The 25517-nt window shown below is 42.2% G+C and overlaps 1 protein-coding gene across 4 annotated transcripts in view; it reads right to left on the bottom strand.

The window, feature by feature from the left end:
• LOC118308845 (metabotropic glutamate receptor 4-like) overlaps positions 1 to 25517 on the bottom strand; it is a 148540-nt gene that overhangs the window by 48202 nt on the left and 74821 nt on the right. For all 4 annotated transcript variants that reach the window (XM_035630269.2, XM_035630272.2, XM_035630270.2 and 1 more), the window contains exon 3: positions 17448 to 17664. In XM_035630269.2, the coding sequence (XP_035486162.2) occupies positions 17448 to 17664 (217 nt within the window). The remainder of the gene's footprint in view (positions 1 to 17447; positions 17665 to 25517) is intronic.

Below are 25517 nucleotides of genomic sequence, written 5' to 3'. Positions count from 1 at the left end.
GGAAATACGCCTCACACCCTGTGATGTTGTTAAGTGCTCGACTGCACCAAACCAATTCCGCATCAAAGAGGCTGAAGATGAAAAGAATTCGAAGCGACAGTGATATAATTTTCCCCTGAAATCTCATTCAGCAACTTTTTTTCCCCCCATACATGCTGCATTTTTAGAATTAAAGAAAGTCAATAAATATCACAGTATAAAACACAAATAAGACATTTGAAAATGCTCCATTCCTTATTACTCTCCAAGCCAAACCGTTGGTTCATGACAGATTCTTTTCCTAAAAAAGTAAACAGCAAAACCTGCTTTGTATAGGTTTCATCATGTGAAATAATATAATTAAAATATAATAACAGAAATGAAAAGTTAATGAACAGTTGGCTTGTTCAGGCACAACTTAAGACAAAGAATGTTCAGCTAATAGCATCGTACCTTGTTGCTGTATTGTAAAAGAAAAGTATAAAGATATATATATATAAATGTGTGGAATCTAAAATCCATGGAGCTGTTAATCCAGACACGGGTAAATTGTCTTGTGTCAAAAGTCAAAATTGAGAAGCTGTTTTTTGTGTTTTCTATAATAATGGTAGTATAACAAAAAGGGTTAGGGTTATATATACTAATGCTGATACTAATACTAATATATATAAATCAATACTTAACCCTACTTAAAATCACATTGAGTTCCCTATATAGAGAATTTGTATCTTTACTTCAGACTAAACTTTCCTTTGTTTTAAATGAATGGGAGGACGTTAACTTTACGTAAAAACAGAGGACATGAAGTTTATTCCTGTGAGCTCGCAGTAATAATTAAAACGCAAACAGGCGAACACGTCTTCCGCCTCAGAGCTCCTCTACTTCCATATTTCCATACTTTCTCCAGTTTATTGTATTGGGGATTCTATTAGGACCTTCACATCAGCACAAACGGCTTCTGTAATAACATGCAGGGTTAGTGACGGGCATGCAGACATTCGCACATTTGCACATGGGAGCTGTCGCCGCTGCCACAGTGCGTCTCCGCTGGGTCAGCTACACGAAACTCTGAACTGGCTTTACATTTTTACGCCCCGCATATATTTTCCGCTCTAATGGTGTCACTTTTCGAGCCCTCTGGGTTTGAAGAGTGTGTCTTCAGTGGCTCGCTCTGGCACAGGCCGTCTGTAGATACTAAGTGGACTTGGGGGACCCCCCACCGTCAGCTTCTCCCCAGCTCGAATGGCTCCTCGAACTGGGAAACTTTCTTTTTACGAGCTGGATACTTCAACCTCTAGGCTACCGCCGTTCCCCACTTCATTTATTCATTCGTCTTTTAATGCACACTGGCACATTAACTAGCGCCCCCCCCCCCCCCAGCTAGAAATGTCTCGACCGCTCCTTGCAGACACAATTCCACTCATTTCTCATGGTATAAACAACGAGCAAAGTCAGATGATGAAGAGAGTTTAATTTGCCGGTGCAGCCTCAGGGCTCGCGAAGATTCTCCTACAGTTAGTTTCATTCCATGAGCAAATTTCTCTTTAGTGTGCATCGTGTGGTAAAGAGCCCAATATTATGACGGAAGGCGAACTGTGGCGGAGCATTGTATTGAAAGATAATTAGGATTAGCTAATGTGCAAAATTAAATGTGTGTGGTGTCTACTTAAACATTAGTTAAACTGGCGGACTACCTTAGGAGGCCAACATTACCGTCTGGACATAATATTAATGTAATTAAACTCTGCCGGTCTTATGGAAAAAAATACCTTTGTTGCACTTAACAAAAATCTCTATTTTAATTTATTTGCAAATTGATTCATGGAGGTTTATGGGCTTAACTCCCAACTTACAGTGAAATACAAATAAGTGAAAGTACCTTATAGAAAAAAAAATCTTTACATACAGGGACAGCTATTCTTAAAGAGACAGGAGCTAAAGCCAAGTGTTTCAAACAGAGGCTAGAAAGAGGAGCTGCAGGAATGGACAATATGAGGAAACTGATGCGGTTACTGACCCTAAAAGCATGTAAAACTTTTCAAGTAATAACCCAAATGAAAATTGTGAACCTGAATATGAGAATAATATGTCTCCTTTAAACACATTGGACTGCACCTCAACTGTGCATGGTCTAGAGCTCATGGCACGGGTGCATTAAAGGGCATGTTCAAATCCACTTTTGTTGTGTAACAGTCAAAAAAAGGGGTTCCTGCACCAGTTTAGTTCAAAGGGAGATGTACTCAGCCTCTTAATTATGCATGGGTGTGTTTCGGTTGTAACATCCAATAAACCAATCAGAGAGCCCCTCTTCCCATTAGCTTTAAAAGTGCTTTCACCTTCCTGCCTGGAGGTTAGAGCGAACGCTCCTCTGCTCGTGCACAAAGTGAAAGTGCGCCAGCGGAATCATCCGTGTGTATCACAAGCAGACTCTAAGTTTGTTGTGCAAACAGCCATGTGGGTGGGGATAACTTTGTTGATAATGTGCCTTTAAAATGACAGTGAAATACTGCACCGCTGACTTCAACTTTGTGTTGGTCAAAAAAGCACGATCGCCTTCTGCTGCCTCAAGATAGTGAAGCGCGAAACCGTCTACACCTCGTTCTAAGAGCAACTCGTCCATGGGTGCGCTCAGATTAGTGCTCACAAGTGCCTCCTTCTACAGCATTGAAACAACATGGCTGCTGGACGGGAAAATGAGAAATGACTCCATCTGAAACGATCCAAAACACTTGACGCTGAGCTCGGAGCGGGTACAAGATGCGGGGCCCGTGGAGATCTGACTATCGGATGCTTTTGTCTTTCAAGCCCTTTATCGGGAGTTCTGTGAAGATTGGCGGCACATTGTTCATTTGGCAAACCCCACAATGAAAGAACACTTGACGGAGGAACGCAGCCCCAACATGAAATGAATAACAGATGATTCGATGACACTTTAAAAACTTTTTAAAAAGCAAAGGAACCACAGTTTTTTTTTGGTCATGTTTTTGTCTGGTATAGTCCGTAAAGCAATCACCACATAATGCGTCAAAAAAATATGACTTTACCTTTAATCACCTCTCCCGAGATGCTGCTGCAGGCACTGCGGATTTTACTCGAGTCCTTAAAAAACGGTGAATGGACGGGGGGGGGGGGGGGGGGGGGATCACTGTGAGATCTCCGCACGCCCCATTCATGTCTGTGGAGACGACCTCAAGCGGGGCTACGATTTCAAGTCTGCGGGTCAGCTCAGCGTGAGCCGCATTAAAGCGGGGCTAATCCCTCGGACACGGCTCGGCCCGTCGAGGCCCGGCGCAGCGGTCTACCGCGAAGAGAGCCCGCGCGGAGGACGAACCGAGCTTGGATGGCCCAGCGTCCGCCTAATTCATCAGCCGACACTTTCATGGGTCAGGGGAAGACATAGCCAGCCCATATTTTTTGCTGCTCGGTGGTTCCTGCATTATTCCTCCACAGGTTTATTCCATTGTTTTTAGTCGATAGCTTCTGGATTGAACTGCCCTCGGCCAAATGTATTTTTAATCACACCTCCCTCCTCTCTCTCTCTCTCTGAATTAATCATAAATCCTTCTTATTTTCTTCCTCTTCTGTGAGCTCCAACATAGCCGACCCTTAATGGCTCTTGTTTTGTTCACCTATCGCCCCGTGTTCAACAGCCTTTATTTGACACAAGGAAAACCGACTTTGCGCGTTTGCTTCACGCCGCCGCGATATTCGACCGGGCGGAGCCTTCCTCTTCTTCAGACAGAGCTGCCACGTCCTGTACCCACAACTCAACTGCCACGAGCGCTGTCTGTTTCTCTGCTTTTTGATGACACATTCTGTCGTCTCTAAGTAGAATAGCTTTTTCACCGATGGGAGATTCCCCGACTGCCACGCCGAGAGGCGGCACCTGTTTGGCGGAAACACCGGCGAGTGACTGATGCTGCTGTCAGCCGTGAACAGGTGGATACACCTTTTAAAATTCACGAAAACTCTGTTGAGCTGCGGCAAAGAGCGGCGGGAAGTGAATTAAAACAGACCCTTTCTTTCTTTTTTCTTTTTTCTTTTGTCTTTTTTTTGGGGGGGGGGGGCTTTGACCCAGTCTGAGTCATTTGTATATCTTGGCAGCTCGGCCACATAATTGATGCCATTCATTACATGATTGAGGGGGAGTGAGGGGACGTGGCCAGACCGTTGCTGAGAGCAACTCAGACGCTGATGATTGATAGGAGGCGAGCTGCATAAATGCTGGAGTGTCGCTTGCCTAAATGCAAGTGAGTGTTACTCTCTTTGCCAGCTTGGGGCACGGCCATTAATAAACCCCTGCAAATGATGATAGCTGTTCTATTGATTCTAGTTTGCACCCTCTATTCCGCCGGCCTCTATTGCTCCGACACTTTGCCTCAGTAAACACCGGCATTGGAATTGTTGACCCGGGCTGTCTCCGCCATTGATCACCTGCACGTTGATTTGGGGACACCACATTCTCTCTGTGTGCGCGGTGGCTTAATTCATTCGCAGGGCTTGCAGATGGTCCAAAACGGATCGATGCGAGGGGGAAAAAAATGGAAGTATGAGATTAAAAATTATAGATTTACCCCTGAGAAATGTGGCGACGTTCCAACTGCTCCTTTGCAACCGTCTGACCTGCATACCAGAAGGAAACCCGGGACAACGTTTGCGATGTTTTCAGAGCAACATCCTGCAGAGAAAATGGCCGCTCTCTTTGTATTGATCACGACACAGAGACATGATTGTTTTGCAATACGAAGTGCAAAGAATAGAAGAGTTTCATTTTGATCACTTATTCATCAGGCTGACAAAAGAGCAAATGGGTGATGAAATTCCAAGGTTACAGATGTTTTCGCTAAACTCGGCAAAGATCTCCTTTTTTTCCAGCCTTCAAATTTGATCATGCTTTGACTCACCCGCATGCCGCTCTCCCTCCTTCTCCTTCTCCCTCTCCCTCTCTCTGCTAGGTGCCTTGTCATTTATAAAGGCAATGACACTTCCTGAGTCAAAGTGACATTATGTCAAAAATTTTATCCAGTGATTCCTGCCAGGCTAAATCCCTCTTGCTCCATACCTCATTCAGAATTAAATTACAAACACTCTCTGAGAACCCCCATAACGTCGAAAATACTCTCGTGTAATGTCGTCAATAACACCTGAAAGCCTGAGTGGAGGCCAATGTCTTTTCCTTGAGTTTAACTGAGAAAGTTGCAAACTTCCATAGCTCTTTAGTCACTTTCAAATCTTCTGGGGTGGGGGGAACTGAGGGATTATGTTCAACTTTTAAATGGCAACAAAGAAATGAAGGGCTGTTTGCTTTTCTCCCTTCCACAGAAATGGCTGTCTCTTCTTATACTTGCAGAAGGGATAGACTTTCATAGCATTTCCTCAGACTCCTGCTGTTCGTCCCGGAGACTGATGGGCAGTTTTACATTTTTATGAAGCTGTGAAATGTCTTTATTTTCTTTTCCTTTTTTTTTCTTTTTTAAATCTTGGTTACTCTAAGGTCCAACAGGTGGAACTGAATGAAATACGGAAAGCCAAAGGGAAAAGACTTAATAAGTCTGAATGCCCAGTTGGTCAGAAATGCAAACCATACACACTTGGTTTTCAGCAAAAACACATTAATCAGCATTTTGCAGGAATATAAATCCAAGTGGAGTTTTTCACCAAATGCTTTGAGGGGAAAATACCATTCCCATATTTTAATGCTTGGCAGGAGCACTTGGATGCTCAGGAATCACAATTATTCCCCCGACATTCCCGACAATCAATTCTCGATCTTTAGCCTAGCCTAGACATTCTCCTGATTTCATCAGGGCTAATGGGAAAATTGGAATCCTATTTGTGTCATACTGTGCAGCCTATTACCATATGGAAATCTTGTTGAAAATACGGCATTGCTCATTTTTGCTAAATGAAATTTGGTTTCCACCATCAAGGTTATTTCAGCATACTGCGTAAGGAGATTGCCTGCTCTCGGTGGTTTGTTCATGCCAATGTTTTCCCATCACATGAGGCTCCAAAGCCCCTTTTCAACCCCCCCCCCCCGCCTCGCTTACACCTTTCCCATCACTTCCAAATTGACCCTTCAAGGTCCCTGTTTAGGAATTAAAGTGCATTTACCCCCCATTAGAGGAGGCATGCTGTTTTAGGATATTATTGCAACTCTGTGACTGTGTTGAACACTGTGCAGGGATACAAATATTATGAAAACAAGGCAAAAGGTTGTTTTTCACTGTTATGAGAGACCAAGTGTCGCACCTCAAGCGGTGAATAATCAGCTTGGGACAATATTACTCATCACTGCTATTAAAGTTGAAATAGAGAAACAGCGATGGATTATTCACAGCTGAATGGTAAATTACTAACTTATTATGTTTGGCTCCCTTTAAATCATATGGTAGAATGATTTATATGATTTGTATCCACATTTCAAAAGGGATGTGAAAGATGTAGGCCTACAGGAATATAATTCAGGTGTGAATAACAATAATAATTGTAATCATTGTTTTTTAAAATCCCAATTTGTCCCAGAGTGCTCCTTTTCAAATCATCTTCATTTCATTTCTAACTCAAAAGAATAAAGATGTGTGTTTGTCTACTTTGAGGACAAGTCGTAGCATGAATGGAAAGGAATTTCTCAAGTTCATCGTCACTTTTGATAAAACTGACAGCGTATGATAATGAGCTAGATTGAAATGAGGAAATCCATAGAGGCACTTTGATCTCATCTGGTTTGCCATGGATACCCCCCAGCGTCAGTGAGAGAGCTAACAAGCTTTTAAGTGAGCTAACAAGCACTATAGCGAGCAAGCTAACAAGCTAACCCACTGGCAAGCTAACAAACTAGATTGTGGGCAAGCGGCATCATCTTAGTGAATATTGTTATTAGAGTTCACCTTCCGTTACAGCCTCCAGTTTCATGAAAAGACACGAAAAATAAACCCTGACTTTAATGTATGTGTTTAAAAATGTATATAAACTAGTGCTGTCAATCGATTAAAAATAATTAATCGCACTATTTGCTGTGATTAATCACTTTTTTTTTCTTCAGACTGAAGTTTGTAATAATGGATATTTAAATGTAAAATGATGGATTTAATGTTGAATCAACACAAAGGAAGTATTTACATTTTCCAATACTATTGTTTAATAGCATCTTTTTTTTAACTTTGAGCACAGATTCTCTCCTGTGAACTAGAGATTTCCAATAAAACCATCAAGGCCAAAGTGACTCTCCGAGGCCTTGCCGACGTGTCCGGATATGGATCAGATAAATATTTGGACACGTCGGGGAGCCATCTCCTGCGTGAGCTGTGATGTGACAGGCAGTGAGTGAGTCAACCTGGAAACCACAGCAACACTCTATATGCAGGACTTTTTTCTGCCATGTTGTGCATCTTCACTGCAACAGATGACGAGCGTGACCTTGAGCTGACTTTAATGCGGAACCACATATTAACGCTTCTCCCTCCACATAACACAGGGAGCGCCCGCTCAAACGGCTTCCTGTTTCTTTCAACATAAGAGTATCTTGCTCTATATCGATCGCTTTTCTTTTTGACGTCCACCGCGAAAGTGACAAACAATTCCTGTTGTTTCGCGTTGTCACCTTTCGCACGTGTTTTCGTGACCTAACGTAATTTAAACTCCTTTAACTCCTTCCTTGTCCGTATCCATCTTTAGTCAGGGTGGCCTAATGGCTAACGGTTATGCGGCGCACGTTGTCAGCCGCCACAGGAAGTCAACAAAGCGTGTCAATGGCGTTAGATTTATTTAACGCGTTGAATAGTTCACAATTAGCGCGTTAATGTTGACAGCACCAATATAAACATAGTTTGCATTGAGCTAGCTAAAAATGCGGTCGACGAACTAGCACATATATATCAATTTGCTAGCTATTTGGCTCTGTTGCTAACTTGTGCAGGCGCCGCCATTCTTTCTGAATTATCACTGGCGCTGGTTAACGCAGTATTGCACTGCATTGTGGGACGGAGGGCTCCGAGCTGGGTGCTGTCCTAACCGATGACTGACATTATCATCATTCAGAAAACAAGTCAATGCAAACTCTATAAAACCTCTGCGCTTGTGGAGTTATTAAGGCCCCTACGTGTGCACTCGGGTGTTTTCATTTTTCAATTTTCATCCGCCAACAGAGGAGTGCAATCGTACCTCTCTGCACGTACAGTAAATCAAAACCACCCGCCTCGCCGTAACGAATAACCCACTGTTTTTTTTAACGCGGAAAGATTAATCTCCTCCTGTTTCAACGGGAGATACTATAGGTTGAAGTTACGGGAGGAGTTCATTGGTTTTAGCTAAAGTCACTCTCTTTGAGAGGAAGAAGATTTAAGTCAGATGAGAAGCTGATTAAAAAATATTATGTGACCAAGCTGTGCTCGGATGCACTTCGACTCGCCTTTGATTATTTTAGATTTGTGTGATTATATTATTGTCTTTTTCCAATGTTAAATCTTATTACTGCTGCTGCTGGAATTACCTAATTTCCCCCAAAGGGATCAATATCTCTTAACTCAATAATCCAATCTCAAGACTGATGTTACTCTACTTTGCCTGTGGGTACATGGATTTGGTAATCCAGATGGTAAGTGTGCAGATCAGAAATTTTGTGGGGAAAAAACTGCACTTTGAAAGAGGGACTCAGAGACTTTGAGTGTGTGAGCGTCAGATAAAATCACAAAAAAAACGCATTTGTTTCCCAAAAGGGATCTGGATAATCACGTCCAGACCTCCCTCAATATTAACACTGCCCAAATAGAGAGGCATTTCAGGAACTCTAAAGTGAATTTGTGGAAACATTATCAGCATGGGACAAATAATCCAGTTTGGGGTCTATTCCCAGAAGACAGGTTTGTCAGTTACAGCACTGGGTTGGTCGTGTGGCACGCGGAAAATGATGCACTTCCTTTTCTTAAACCTGTTGAGAATAATGTGTATTAGAATGAGCAGTGGCAGCCACACCAGTAAGATTTTCAGTTCATGTAAAGCAAAAAAAATAAGAATAGAATGAACAGATTTCTTAGTTCTATTCACACGTATTAATTGCCAAATGAACCCCTGGGATGCATAGTACAAAAGCACTGCAGCTAAATGCATTGCTCAAGTGCAAAATAAAATGTTTTTACACTAAAATCAGTTTTTGTTTGTAATTGTAGAAAAACAGTAAGCATCTCACATTAATGGGCAAGGAAGGAAATGTTGCACTATCCCCTGCAGTTTTGCCATTATCCATTTTTCTAACCACTGAAAAGTATGACTCATAATGGAGCCTCACATTTTAAATTAAAATGAAGTGAAATAACTTTGCTCTGATATTTGCTGTGTTATAAACTGTAATTCGGTGGGGAAACAGGCATCACACATGTCCTGTGGATGGGCTCCTTGGAAATGTAGTGTCCACAGCTGTATCCCAAGAAGACGAATACATTGTATGTCTTTTTGTGAGAAGTACCGTCCACAGTAGTAGTAACTAAAGAAGAGGGAAAACGATCCATGAACATAAAAAAACGAATAACATGTGATAGAGTGTTTTTATTCCTGTTTTAACAGAAATAGAAGCTACATAAGATCATAAGAAAACAGAAATATATTTGTGTCTCATCAGTAAATTTTACCTAATTAGGTGCATCTACATTATCTAATGGAAAACAGCTCTACGTGAATTCTACCTTATTATGGTCAGTGTATTTTTTACATTTTTGAGAGGTGTTCACTTGGCTTTATGTTTATTACTGAGGTTTGAACCCTCTCACTTGTTCAATGCGAAAATCAGTCATGAGATTCTCTTGGAATCCAATACTATGTAATTACGCAGCAATGACTGACTGGGGAAACTTGGGTAATGCCTCTATTAATGTTTAAATTGTTATTTGTGATTTCAATATTCACTGCTGCAAGTACTTTCAAGATCCACAGTATTGTGTTCTCGCTGACAATATCGTGTCCTCCAAAACGGTTTTCATCAAATCTTTGTTATGCTGAATAATAAAGTGCATAATCTAATAGAAAGGCAATTAAATTCAGTGGTATTTGTATAGCGACAAATCAGACAACGGACATTATCATAATGCCGTTAGAAAAAAGCTTAATGGACGCTGTGAACATCTTACCCTCCTTACAAAAGTGATACTGATACGTTCTAAGAGCAGCTGTATTAGAATGTGGATTAGTTTCAGAATTGTAATCCAGATTAGTTGCATGAGCCGTCTAATTTACATTATAATCTTATGTTGTGTTGATAGTAGCTCGTAGCAGAGCAGCTAAGTGAAATTGGTTCTCTTCTTAACAGTTTTTAGTTTTAAAATCCCCTTGTCTTGGACCATTGTACTTATTTCAAAAGTTCCTGTACCACAATATTAGCAATTTACTGGTTTTCACGATTGAATATTTCGATTGTTAAATAAAATCTGACGCCCAAATACATCTGAGCTCCATTTTTAGTCATGTGACAACACAGCAGACCGTTGATAGGAAGCCAATTGGTGCTGACGTCTTTTAGCCAGTATCCGTTATGTTTTTTTTTTCATGTAACTATTCATATACTGTACTATCTCAGCAGTCACTCAGCTTATCTGCACCGGCTCACGTTGCGTTTTGTGGCCAATTTGTGCAGCCTCCTCCGGGTTCTTCAGAATAAATTAAACTGCAGCAACCCCCCCCCCCTCCCAGAACCTCCCCCACAACCTCATCCATTGCTTTGTTTTTTTTTTAGCTCTCTTGATTGGATCAGCGGCACAGTCCCGCTAATTTTCTAATCCGTTTCAATATTTCATGTACATTTACACCACGAAGGGCATGCTGCCATATGGGAGAATGTGGTCATGTGTGTGCTTACAGTCTATCTCCCAAGTGCAGCATGATGTCACCTGAAATATGGGCTGTCTAACATTCCTACGGGGGATCTAGCTTTTACGATCAAGGTTCAAGGAGTTGTGCTTGCTTAACAAAATGGGCATTTACAATATCTCTGCATTAAGGGAGATACATAACCATTATGTCACTGACAGAAAGCCCCCAAGTGAGAGAGAGAGGGAGGGGGGGGGCAAAAGAGAGCGAGCGAGAGGGAAGATGAGTGATGATTATTCAACCATTCGCCCTGCCCAATTACGCCATGACGAGTAATTGTTTAAACAAATTGCAACAAGACATATCTGAGGCACTCAGGGGTCATTTGCGTGGTGTCAAATCATAAATAAAGACATAACTGTCTGACGAGTCACCCAGGGGTGTGAACCGGAGATTAAAAGTCCATACGGATGGAAGCAGGAACGTCGGCGAGTGCGCTGCGATCTCCGTCCCTGGGTGACTGCGGCCATTTAAAATACAGATGTTCAAATATGGTCCTGTTGGAGCCATGCTTTTCCTCTAATGCAATCACCCCAGCCTGCTGCAGTATCCATTGATTTAGCCTGCAGCCGACGTGACAATTACATGTATAGTTGTGAGCCAAAGTTTGGCCGCCCTTGATCAAATTACACGCTTTCTTTTTCTTTTCTTATTTTTTTTTCTGTGAAAAGTAAATACAGCCCCTGAAGCAAACAGACATTAGAACTTAAAAATGTAGCGTTTCATTTTAATTAAACCGGGGGAAAGTAGAAAAACACTAAAACATAATAGAGCATTGTTTAAAAGTCACTTTTAGTTTAAACTAACTCAACTAAATGGGCACTAAATGTGGTCGGAAAAAACCCACCACCCCGAGTTCCGAGGTATAATGGGACGCAACATTAAATATGGTTGCCAGAATACGTCGCATTCGCGTTGAATTTCCAGCGCTGCGGGAAACAGGATATGGAATTAGCGATGCGCCACCATAAAGTGGCCCCTGTGCTCATATGGTTACGGTTTGCAACTTTACCACCAGATGCCGCCAGAAAAGTACAACGATGACATTGGCCCAATCCTCATTGGGCAACCGATGGTGATTTACAGACATTTTTTAAATGAAAATCTTTTCCACTTCACAAAAACAAAAGTGTTGAGGTCTTTAGCTAAGGGCTGAGAGCCACAGACGGTCTAGGGAAGTTGGATATTATTGAGGGATGGACTAACAACGTGTCGGTTTTGGTCCTTTCATCGGATTTGATGACTATATGACAAAGGGAAGAAGGTCGCCAGCCGTATCCTTTAAACAAAAAATTCAAAGAAACAACTTTGGATTAACGGACAAAACTTTTTCCCCCCGGTAAGAATCAGTTAATGAAGCTTAATTAGGCTCGGCCCTCATCTATCATAGCTCATGATTCACTCTCTATCACCAGGAATAACCACGACCCAGTTTAATATTGTCTGTTCGCTGCATCTACAAATAAATCACCCTGCAGGAGCGATGCAGAGTTGTTTGTGTTCCCCTCTTCATCTTCTTCTTCTTCTTCTTCATTTTACATTCCTCACATGTGCTCATTCATCCCAGCTCTGTGGCTAATGCTTGTAATCCTCCTCATCAAACAGGGACGGCAGCTACTCCATTAGCAGGGATTCTCGTGTTGATGTCAGGCAGCCCATTGGTTTGCGAGGGAATCTTGTTAGGGCTCTTATTGACATTGTGTTTCATTAACTTGATTAATGACATCTATTGAGGCATGCTCTGCCGTAATCAACATCTCTGCAGAGAAGGGAACGTCTGCAGCCACTGATGAGGCTCTCCGGGCTTCTGCTGCCCAGTGGTCAACACTTCACCGGCCGGCTTGTTTCCTAAAGAATCCTAGATCCATAAATAGCAGAGTAGAAAGCTGTAAGGGGCCGTGAAGTAGACGCTGGATGATCATTATGAACCCTCCGTTTCCGGAAAAACCGTGAGTGTTTCACACAGTAGGCTCCTTTGAAATGAAAGAAATAAAGTTGTCCCGTGTCCATATCAGCCAGGAAAACGTCAAATAAGATGCTCCATCCAAATGAATCGCTTCGCTCTCTTCGCCTTTTTGAATCTGATTGTTCATTTTTAGGAGAACAAGTCAATGACCATATCAGTCATTTGTCCCTGCCCTCTGATATGGCCCGAAGGAGTGTCTGCCCAAACGGCAGACTACAAGATTTACGTGGAGATCCGTTGCCATGGTTACACTATTGAATGCATATTTACGGTTGTGGAACAGTCGTGGGACGGACGGACTATTTCACACAGGAGACCGCTGTTTGTTTACTGTGTTTTGTGGACCAATTCATTTGCCACAACCTCCTCCTCTTTATTCTCCTGTCATAGTTTCCGACAGGCGCTCGACGTCCATAAACACTGAAACTGTAAATATTGGTCGGACTAACACGTCTCATGGGGGTCGGACAGTCTCCGGGAGGAAACCTACGCGCGGTTGAGAAGACAACAGTTGTTTTTGGAGTATTAGTTTTAAAATCCTCCACGCCACACTCTTTCGCACAAGGCAAAGTGATTCATATTTTTTTCGGCCTCTGCGTATCCCGCATTCGCTCTGGTACGTCTCCCTTGAGGTGGGGGCGGGTCACATCACGGGTCAGGGAGTGTGAGATGAGAAGCTGCTCACCTCAGATACCCCAAGAAGAGGGACACCGGAGGTCAGTGACTTCCAGCTCTAAGTGCTGTTTGCCAGGATAGAGAGATACAAAAGGAGAGATTTAAATATATATATATATATATATATATATATATTTACCTTTCATCATCTGCTTTTTGCTCACATTGTGCCTCTTAGGGGACAGAGGGGAAAGCTTTTCTGGTGCGACTCAAGCAGGTGGCTGCCGGGCTGCCAGGGCTGTTGCTGTGGGAGCCGACTCGGACGATTTCAATTTTTTGGGGGATTATTTTCTTTGTGCATTCAGCTCAAAACAATGCTATCAGGCGACGCGTACAGCTGTGAATTCATAGTACCTGTTTCATAGGATTCATCCACGTGAACTCTTTGCACAGTCAAGGGACGTGATGGCTTAATGAGAGTGTTTTCGACTGAGAAATCCAACTAAATAATAATCACTGGGCCGCAAAATATCTACTAACTAATGAATGTTGATCTTTTCGGAGCCAATTATTTTGCATTTGACTTGAAAAGTGTTGATTGGATAAATATTTATCCACTCAGACATGGAACAAATCCAGAATTAACTTTATGTTCAAAGCCTGAATCACGCATTTATAGATGTGAATATAAATTAGCAAGTAAACTAGTCTTAAAACATAGATAAGTACTGTGACATTAAAACACGCGTTGAGAGATTAATATAGTAACTAAAAATGAAACATAAAAATCAACCACCAATAAAAGGCAAGGTTTGGCAGATTAGGGCTGCAATTAATGAGAATTTTTCATGAATTCAGAACTTTCATTGTATCTGTTCATTTATTATCTTTTTTTTCATTTATTTTCTTGATTAAATGATTTATCTTTTGATTTGAAAAAAACGGAAGTACACGTTTACCTAAATCCCCAGCCTCCAAAACCTGAGGACATTCAGTTTATTATTACATAAAGCACCAAAAACAACAAAATGACGTCCTGCTGATTAAGAAGATGAAGGTATAAAGGAAGTGATTGTTAATGTTTTACCCTCTTTGGTTGATAAAAGTATTTTCAGACGTTATAAAAATTGCAAATGTACACTTTTATTGGGATCAAAATGTCTTTACTCGGGCAAGTAATGAGTTTGTATATCAAACGGGAGGGATATTTCCATAACTTGAATAAAGTGTTTAAAGCTGTTAAATGTGGTTGAGATTAATAATTGTGTCGTTTGGACGGTGTCCAGGCGCTATATGTCCGTCAGTGTTGTATCTAAGGGATGTGAACATAACACAGCAAAGGAGCTTCATTATTTGGAAACTAGACAAAAATTCCTCATGGGAACATGCCATCACGTACGGACGGTCATTTAAAGTTGTTATAGATTCATTTAATTTCACTGAATATGCTTTTTAATGATACGATGATAGATTATATACATTTTTAAATAACTAACCTTCCCCTGTAATATGACCAAGCGGAATGATTTATTTATCTGGACTCGTTCCAAACAATTTGCAGAGATGTGCACTTCCTTAATTTTTCAACCCTGATAAAAATCCCCGGCGTGTTTTACCCAGAATGACTTAACTCTCCTTGCTCCCGCTGTCCCCGACTCGTGCTGAGGCCATTGAGTGTTCAGAGAGTGACGGACGTAATTGATGAACAGCCACAGCCAAGTTGGTCTCATTCTATCCAGGCACGGAGCAAACTGGAGACGTTACCGAGGCAACTTAAAGTCTCATCCTGTTAATTACGCTTGTACTTAGTCAACCAAAACACTCCAACTGCTTTGGGAACTCCTTCAGTCGAGTAATTGGTCGGATAGGAATGAATGCGAAAAAGACAAGAGGATCCAAAGGCTCATTCCATGAGCACATTCAAAAAGAAAAATCCTGTTGCCTGTATTATTTATGGGAGAGATTATTTTCGTCTCTAACACAACATCTCGGCTGAACCCGGATTTCGCCTCAATCTGACTTTCTGAATAGACTGAAATCTGTAAGATCTCTGGTTTAGGCTTGGGGATACGGGGGGAAGAGGAATTTGGCAGCACAGCCGTGGTAGACGAGAACTAACAGTTTCATAACAGTTTTGAGAATTGCGTGTGCAGTCAGTTTATTACAGCGTAAAATGATCCCGGTCACAGTTTATCGTGTTAATTACAATAGGAGTTATTTTTACGTTTCCGGGGAAACGCGGCAAATGGGCAGAGCCCACACAAAAAACCTGGGTACGGACAATGAATCAATGTAATTATGGTTCTATGAATTCTGGACGACCGTCAGATGTTAAAAATAAAAACATTAGAACGACTGAAAACAGCGGAAGTGCTTTGGGTTGGTTAGTGGGAGAGACGCGGTAAAGTGGCCTGAGAAAGGTGTGAGGGGGTTGGATTATTGAAGGTCAAAGGGCACCGTGGGGGATGGGGGGGGGGGGGGGGGGGGATGGGGTTTGAATCAATTTTTCCGAAGCGATGAAAGGGCATGTTCAAGCTATGATGGAGTGTTAGGTTTGCACTTCAAAGTGAATCCTCCGAGGGTTCCGCAGTATTGGCAGCCATTTCACTTTACACATAAGTGTGTTAATTATGTAGTAGGATTTTTTTCATTTTTTTTTACCTCACTGAACAGTTTCAAAGCCCTTCACCATGGCCGAGCCAGGTCACCCAAGGTTTAGACCTCCGCTTTTTTTTTTCTTCTTCTCCCAAGGTGTGTATAATGAACGCGGAGAAATAATTGCCAGAAAACAAGACGCCGCAGAGACGCAGAGATTACAGATTCATCCTCTGATCGCCACAGTCTCGCCGCCTGTGTGGGTGGAGTGAATGATCTCAGACGAGTCTACCAAAGCCTGGTACAGGTAACTAGAGGAATTTCCCCGCTGGACTATTTGTGGCTGAAAACCTTTCATCGCCCTGACATCAACCGACCATCGGCTCCTGTGATGCCGTTCCGCTCTAGGGGATTAACTTGCAAGGGGCCTTACGCTCAGTCCAAAAGACCAGAAATGTCCGCACACGAGTTGACTTTTTTTAATTCCCTCCCAGGTAACGTCTTCAGACTGAGGAAGGGCCTGTGCCCGAGATGTTACCGGGGAAGGTGATTAAAAAGGTTCGTGGAGGCGTCCACTGGTGTGCGGGCACCCCTTGTCTTCTGGTCATCGTCGTTTCCGTATGTGCGTGCTTTCGTAAAAAAACTTTCTGAATAACGTGAATTTTTTATCCAATCAAATGTGAGACTGATGCACGTTTAGCAACAGTTGGAATGCTTCTTCTTCTCTTTCTCTGTGCAAAGGGTCAAAAAATTGCATGTCAAAATGAGGGGCGCCCGTATATTATTACATTCACTGCGAGATGAGCCTGAATGTAAATATCAGCCGACCCCGTGTTTACATTCTTCACCGACGGAAATGGAAAAGAAAAGGCCGCATTGACTGAAGCTCAACTTGGGGATGACAGGCAGGGGAAGAGAAGCTGAGGAGACGGACAGAAAACAGAGAGAGAGATGGAGATGAGGAGAGATGTGGGAGGAAGAGAAGGTACTGCTCGATATGTTCCATGAACTCTAACCAAACGAACATTGGAGGCCAAATTACAGCCGAGATTTATGTTGGTTTTTTTTAAATTACTGCTCAATTTAACAACAACACAAACTAAGCATAATTATATTGTCCCGAGACAATATTGGTGTATAAATATATGATTGCATAAAACATTGTTTAAATTCCGCACCGAATGTCTTAAAATGCAAATCACATATGTAATGAAACAATTTCCTTCCGCAGTATTGAATATGGAATACGTCTTCCATCCTCGCAGAGCTGCTTGGGCGCTCCGCGATCCCGTCTGCCACTCGACCCCGCTGATTGATTTCTGCTCCCGTGTCTCCAAGCCTCATCGATTTCTTTCCACGGCGCAGTGCGTCCGCACGGGGAACGTCTTCCCACGCGGTGGTAGGAATGATATACGAGGGGGCCAAGTGCACTCACCGTCCTCCCGAGACTTCTGGATGAAGGCATCGACGCCGCTCTCGCCGTAGTTCCCCTCGGAGGCCACCGTGGAGACGTAGTTCCAGCGCATGGCCTTGACGATGTCCACCATGGCCTGGGCCTGGTAGGTGTCCGGAGGCACCACCCGGGAGAAGAAGTCGTAGCGGGTGTTGTCGCTGAGCTCCGGGGCCGTGGAGGCGTAGCTCACCTGCGGTATCTGCACAGGAGAGGATGTTGACAATCTTATGAGTTTCGAGAAGCCTCCAGTGAAAGCAAGTGCGGGAAGAGAGCGAGAGAAGAGAGACAAGGCAAAGTGTTTGTGCGATACCTTTCGACAACGAGGCGACCCAGAGTTCTTAACAGAAAAGCCATAAAGATATAAAAGAAACACAAGGACACAAATAGGATTTCATAAACATGAGCTAGATTAAACAGAAGAACACAAATTGCAGCGTGGCGCAGTGCACGATATGAAGAAATAGTCCCAAATTACATTTAATAAAAGGTTGAAGCGAACAGAAAAACAATCTTGAGCCGCTGTTTTTCGAACAAACTGGAGCTGGAGCGAGCCTCGGCGTGCCCAGATGTGCAGTGGAGCATAAACTCGGAACGCTCGCCGGGAAGGGGACACTCTGGGAGGAGTGAGACGACCTGCCCCTGAGGTCCGGATGGTTCGTAACGGAGCAGCGGACCACAAATGTATGGACCATTCGGCGCTTTACCGACCGACAGGGGTGGGTTTTGGCGTCAAAGAAGAAGCAGGTGTTGAAATCTGAGAGCCGCAGTAACGTGATATATCTTTCCTGGTTTTCAGTGAGGACGTTGTGAGCGAGCCTCTTGCTGTTTGATCGAGTTTTCAGGGGCCGGTAGAGAAACAGCAGTCGAGCCGGATGGCGTAAGAACATTGGGGGTTTTTTATTCTAGATCTGCGGGGACATAACTTATCATTATCACATATAACTAAGATGAAACATAACAAGCATTTTAACAGCCGCCCGCTTTGCTCTGCTGCGTCACGAGCTGAGATCACACTTGCTGAACATAAACAGTCATCTTAGCAAAGGACGTCGACAGATTTGATATAGTGTATTCATACACTATATCATATTTCTATATTTCAAGCACCGCAGGGTACAGGGCGGCGTTTAAAGCTTTGTAAATGTGACAGGTTGCATCATGACCAGCTTGTGCTGCTCCCACTGCTCCAAAGATTCCACTGATGTGCGCGTTGAAGAAAAATATTACATAAGAAACTTAAATAGAAGGGGAAAAAAATAGGTCAACTACAGCATGAAGCCTTTGTGGGGCGGCCATAAATTTCGGGGAGATTTCTTCTGGTGGCGGTGGTTGTTGTGTTTCTCAACAGGAGGAGATCATTTTCAGGGGATTGCACCGTGTCAATGTTTTTTGGTAATGGGTAAACTGTGTTTGTGAAAAAAAAAATAGAATTGTGAACTCCCAACGACACACAGTGACTCACCAAACAGACGGCAGGGGTGTTTCCTGCCTGCGCACAATACACACTGTGCCTTTTTGATGAGGATCTGCCGTCGTGTTCTTTATTATTATTACAATTTTTGTGTGTGTGTCTCGCAACAAAATCAGGGCAAGGTGCGCTGAGTGAAACATGATCCTAATGGGGGGGGGGGGGGGGAGACGACGACCCAGCCCGTTCTCCCTCTAGATGCCTCTTTGCCACATGCAGCATTTCATTATCACAGACAGCAGACCTGCAGGCTGGGACACACACACACACACACACACACACACACACACACACACACCGATATTAATCATCTGACTTCAAGGCAACCTCCTTCCAACAAATGGAACAACGCTTCGGCCCAGCTAAATTATTTTGGTAAAAAATAAAATCTGGACAGGGATTAATCTAGGCGATAGATTACCTGTGATACAGTAAATATAAGTAGAGAGTTCAGGTTGAAACAGACATGTAGGACGGTTTTCAATTGGGAAGGGAGCTAATGAAAGATCCGGAAAATGCTTACGAGGCCGAGTTGTCGCGCGAGTAGCAGAGTTTGGTCGCAGGGTCACTATTCGAGGGAATAATTTGCGTCACGTCCGGTGTGATCGCACCATAAGTGTGCTAAGGTGGCGAATCTCAACCTGGGGGGGGGGGGGGGCACATAATAATTTCTGGGGGTTCGCCAGAGGGGTAGTGCAGAAAAGAATTAGATGATATGTTCCAAAACTAAAATGACATCTTTTAGACTGGGGATAGTTTTCATATGAAACTGTCCGTATTGGTAATAAAATCTGCTTTACAATGGATGTTATCCAGTGTGTTTGTGAGAGTCATGAGTTGGTGTTCGGGAAAAAAAAGCAACACCCTCCCGATAAAAGACCTATTTTTGCGATATTGGCCTTCATGCGCCACGGAAAAAAACTTGTTTGGCTGCTCAGGGGAAGAGAAGGGTAGAAAAAAAATCACAGGGTGCATCATGTTCCCTGCAAATCATTCGCTCTTAAAGTGAGAAAACACTCATAAAACAGTCCAAGTTGGGCGAAATCTAATCATAAGGTCAAGAGGGGTCTCGCACCGGCCTGATTACTCCGGGGGCGGAAAGGTTCAGAGCTGGGACTGTGCCAGGGCGATGCCAACGTCGTTAAAATGGTTAACGGTTGTTTAAAAAAAGTATGAATATAGATAGCCGGGGAAAAAAAGGTATTTACAGGTGTTTGAGCAAACAGGAGACTTGCGTATGGTAGAATACCACGGCGTGGTCCACATTCATACATATGGTTAATAGGGTGTAAATTTGTGAAGGCTCACTCGATGATTTGAGATCCTAAGGAAAACTAATCAGTAAGTTTGACTGAGCCGTCGACGCCGTGCACGGAGGAAATGGAGGAGCTCCTGTACTCTCAGCTGAAATAAAGAGCAAAAAGGAAACTTTTGGTTGTTTTGTTTTGTTTCATGGTGAAATTGTTCCAAAAAAAATAATCTGTATAAAATCTTCCACAGCTTTAGTATGATTTCCTTCCAACATCACAGATGTAGTATCATTTCCTGTTAGTATGAAATAGTAAAGTAGCATGATATTTTTGTTGGGATATATTTTACTCAATTTGTATAGAATTAGTATTTACATTATAGATTTTATGGCACAGCTCATGTCTAACAGTGCTTTTTTGTTTCATTGGAATATTTGTTCCAATATTTGTTTGGAACATGATGATTTTTTTGTCGCATCCACTCAGCCCTCTCCCGTCTTGTCCAAGAGGAGTTTGAAATGTATTCACGAAGACAGGTAAGAGGTCACTGAGGTACTTCACTTCACTTCGGTCCCCGAGTGAGCCTCCACTCAGAAATACATGAAACAATGATATCGAAAAAAATAGTTATAGAAGTGAGCGTATTCCCGGAGTGGAGTTTTTGAGGTTATTTAAAGGGAAAAAAACAGAGAACTATAATTACCGTCTGGCGGTGATCCATATCTGTCCACTCTCATAGCATATGAGTGGAGGAGGAGTGAAGGAAGAAGCAATTAAATAAAAGGTATGAAGTGTATCTTGTTAAGTGTTGTGAGTTCACCGTGACCTTGACTTGTGACGTTTGACCACTTAGATCTAATGAGGTCATCTTGGAGTCGAAGAGAATCTTTTTACCAAATTTGAAGAATATCCCTCGTGGCGTCCCTGAGATATCACGTTCACGGGAGTGGAACGGACAGACGGACGGACAGACGGACTGACAACCTGAAAACACACTGTCTCTGGATGTACATGTAGCTGTCACCGGCGCGGAGGAGGAGTAAAAGTTGAATGCAGCTAAAAGGCTTCTGGACAAATGTCCACTATTTTCTGTAAAACTTTTTTAAAAAGGTCTACAAGCTTCCCTTACACGCCTTTGACATTTCTAAACGTAAATTGAAAACCCCACCTTGGCTTTTATGACTTTTATGATTGTATTATTTATATATTTTTTTTCCCTATTTTGTCTTATGAAAATGTTAGTATTCCTCATTAACTATATATTCAACTTGAAAATTGTATTAATTAATTAATCAATTAACTTACTTATTCATACATACAAGACCCCTGCTCTTTGTGATTCTTTGTCTGCTGTTAACCCTGTTTTTAACCCTTTTATTAGGGCCCGAGCTCCACTGACAAAGTCAGAGCGAGGACCTATTGTAACTGAGTGAATTATTATTATTATTATTATTAGGGCCCGAGCTCCACTGACAAAGTCAGAGCGAGGACCTATTGTAACTGAGTGAATTATTATTATTATTATTATTAGGGCCCGAGCTCCACTGACAAAGTCAGAGCGAGGACCTATTGTAACTGAGTGAATTATTATTATTATTATTATTAGGGCCCGAGCTCCACTGACAAAGTCAGAGCGAGGACCTATTGTAACTGAGTGAATTATTATTATTTTTATTATTAGGGCCCGAGCTCCACTGACAAAGTCAGAGCGAGGACCTATTGTAACTGAGTGAATTATTATTATTATTATTATTAGGGCCCGAGCTCCACTGACAAAGTCAGAGCAAGGAACTATTGTAATTGAGTGACTTATTATTATTATTATTATTTGCAGTAGTATTATTATTGTTCCACAAATGAATCGCTAATTTGAGGCACTTCACGTGGTCTGACCTGCCTGAAAATTTGCACACGTGACAAAACCGCTAAATTTTTTTATAAATTTGATATTTTGGGGGTCTCGGGCATGGGTGTGTCTAAATAACTCAATAAAGCCCCTTATTGTTGTTGTTATTTATCCATCTATCTAACTTTATTGACCTTTTAAAACCTAAGTATAATCTATTTGTGTAGTACTTTGTCATTTCATTTATTGTTGTTAATATTTTTTTTATATACTCGTATATCTTTTATCACCTTGACTACCCTTCTTTCATTGTTGTCTTTTAAATTATTGTTTGTTTTGGATCGGTCTCTAAATCCTCAAGTCTTTGATTTTAACAACTTTTAATGACTTTTAACATCCTATGTTTTATCAGTCACATGTTAAGCACTTTGCATTGCATTTCATTTGTTTCAAAGGTGCTGAATGAAGTTTAATTTTGTGGAGTCAACACCACATGTAAAAACGTTGAGGCTCACATCAACATCCTTAGTCCGACGTGTCACCTCCACCTCAGCAGATGTGGCCAAAAATCAAATCGGCTCAGTCCTTTTTCCCGGCCAAGAAAAAGCTTTTTGTCTTTTCACGATTGGACTACTGCAATGCACTACTTTCACAAACGTGAATCGGTTCATCCTCAGTGTCTCGGCTTCAGCTGGTGCAGAAAGCTGGTCCTCGCACCCGGCTTCGAGCCCATATCGCTGCCCAGCTCTTGCCTCCCTTCATTGGCAGCCAGTTTAGTTTAAGGATGATTTGAAGATTCTTTGAATCACTTATTAAAGCTCAGCGTGGTCGGGCCTCTGACGGAGCTCCTAACTCCCTGCTAGTTGGTAACTAAGAGCGACCGGGCTTTTGCCGTCAGGACCCGAGGCTCTGGAATTCCTTGCCTGAGGAGATTAGACTTTACCAGCACTTTTTAAAGCAGGTTTTTAAATCATTGCTTCATACATATTTTTTATATCAAAGCCTTTTAAAGGCGGATTTTTATAATTTTTTATGTTGCCTTTCATATTTTAGTTTTGTCTTGTTTTGTTCAGTGCTCTTTTATTCCAAATTATGTTGTAAAGCACTTTGTGACCTTGTTTAGATAAGTGCTATATAAATAAAGTTTTATTATTATTACTACTATTATGAGGGATCTACTGTCCTTGTCTTGTTAACAATCAGGTTGTTTCTTTACGTCATATTGGCAGAACACGACCAAGGTGTCCTGCAGAAAATCTAATGAGTCACGAGCGTGCACAGCGGGACGCCTGGGTGTAAGTGTCGAGCATTCCCGTTATGTATTGTGCATCTGAGATGAGCAGAAGTGACGGGGAATCTTTGAACAGAAAACGAGTCATAGCGAAAAGAGTGAAAATGTGCCTGGCGTATGTGACTCTCTCTGCCATGACATCCGACACTGCCAAGGACTCGGCGGAGCGCAAAGAAGCTGTTCCGCTGTTGTGACTATTAACAGGTACAGATTGGGTCTGGAAATAGCAGATCCATGTAACGTCTCTGTCAGTCTGACAATGTGGCGGCTTCTGCGGAGGTGTCAAGTGGCTGTTTACTGAGGGGAAACTTGTTAAAATGTTTCCTTCGTGACCGTGAATTTTTCACGATCTCACTCATCAGCCTCGCCCTCGCCGTTTGGCTTCGTGAATGCAGCGGGAAAAACACTTATTATGCTTACTTTAGAAAAACTGTTCTGAATGTGATTGAATGAAACAGTGTGAATCATGTCACGGTGCCAGATTGTATTATGTCTATTTGACGGGGGGGGGGGGCCCTCTTAGAGCAGCACGTGTCTCTGCCTGGGGTTAAGTTGATTGTATAAATTTCAAAACTCCACTTCAAGTCGCACATATAAAAGAAATCTTGTTACAATGGAACAATCTTTTCCCTCAGTCCACTCGGTCATGCATTGATATTTATAACAAGTCTACAGATTTTATGCTCGACCATAAACTGACTTGTCACTTTGACGTGACTGATTCCTAATCCATCCGTTAAGATCAGCTTAGGTCATGAATCCTCACCTGAAATTATAATTTGGATATTGTGTTGCATTAATTCACGTTCTACAGCCTCACTTAAGACCTTTTAGTGACTCTCTGCAGTCACATTTATCTCAACTGTTGTTTTTCTGAGCATCTGCTGAGACAAGGACCGACCTAATGATGATGATGGCGGGACCCCGAGGCGTAGGCGCGGCGTTATTTTTTTCCCGTGCAAATCCCTGTATGTGCTTGGCATGTAAAGCAGCGGACTACATTTGCATCTGTAATTCAGACACCTGACAGATCCTTGCAACCTGCAGTGCAGTCCGAATGCGGAGCATCTGCTTCGGCCACGTGGCATATGGAAACACGTGGAGGGGTAAACTTAGTTCATATTAAATACACGTGGCATTGAAAGCTAGAGCCAAGGTGATTCTTCTTCAACACCCAGACATATGATGAAAGAAACAACAGCCACAACAGTGAGTGTATTACATTATAGACAAATCATTTATATTATAAATAGTATATATTGAAAAGAAATAAGGTTTATACATTGTGTTCAACGCTGAAATGGTAAATAGATTTGTCAATCAACAGAAAATAAACCGCAACAATTTTGATCATAGATTTGAGGATTTTCTTTTTTTTTTCCATCTTGTGCGCACACATGAGGACACGCACATACGGAGGTGACGCAACACCCAGTCTTTCCAATAGTTTAGCACTATAACTAACCACCACTACAGAAGTACATCCACAAAGGCAGTGGACAAGAGGGAGTCAAGCTAATGATCATGGATGTAAGAAAAATGTTTCATGTGGAAGGAAATTCACTCAACATGTTCAGTAGACCTCTGTGTTTTTGCACCATGGTGACCAACCCTGAACGCAAACTATACGTTTTGTGTGTTTATAAAAGAACTTGGAGCTTTATGAAGTTCCCAAAGGCTGTGGGAATTTGTGATGTGTGTTTTTTGGTTTTTCATTTGACTATTTTCTAATATTTGAAAGTCCAAACTATTAATGAATTTGATTCAATCTCAAATGAAACACAGGCAACACTGTAACAAATAAGATAGCGGAATGTGAAACTGTTTTTCATCCAGACCATTTACTATTCATAGGCTAAGAAATAACATGATGTTTGAAGTTGGATTGTCGAACATGTTCGTCCTTTATGACCGACCGAATTGTCCAATAATGAAAACTCTCTTCAAATTGCTCTCCCTCAGCGTCCCCGTTAGATCGGGACACATTTTTAACGCACCAACATGAAAAAAGCATATTAAGGACACATGTCAACCTACTCAAGTTCGACGCCCCCGAGGCAATTGGACAAACTTCCGCCTGCTCTCTTTAGACGAGTCCGTGTCGAGAGAAAAAAAAAAAAAAAAACCCCAGCCACGATAATCATACACCGAAACATCTGCCAGGCTCCAAAGTCTAAAGCGTCTGCTTTGTTGCCCG

Source organism: Scophthalmus maximus, chromosome 6 (assembly GCF_022379125.1).
Source record: "Scophthalmus maximus strain ysfricsl-2021 chromosome 6, ASM2237912v1, whole genome shotgun sequence".
Classification (NCBI taxonomy): Eukaryota; Metazoa; Chordata; class Actinopteri; order Pleuronectiformes; family Scophthalmidae; genus Scophthalmus; species Scophthalmus maximus.
This window is presented reverse-complemented; position numbering and strand designations above follow the sequence as displayed.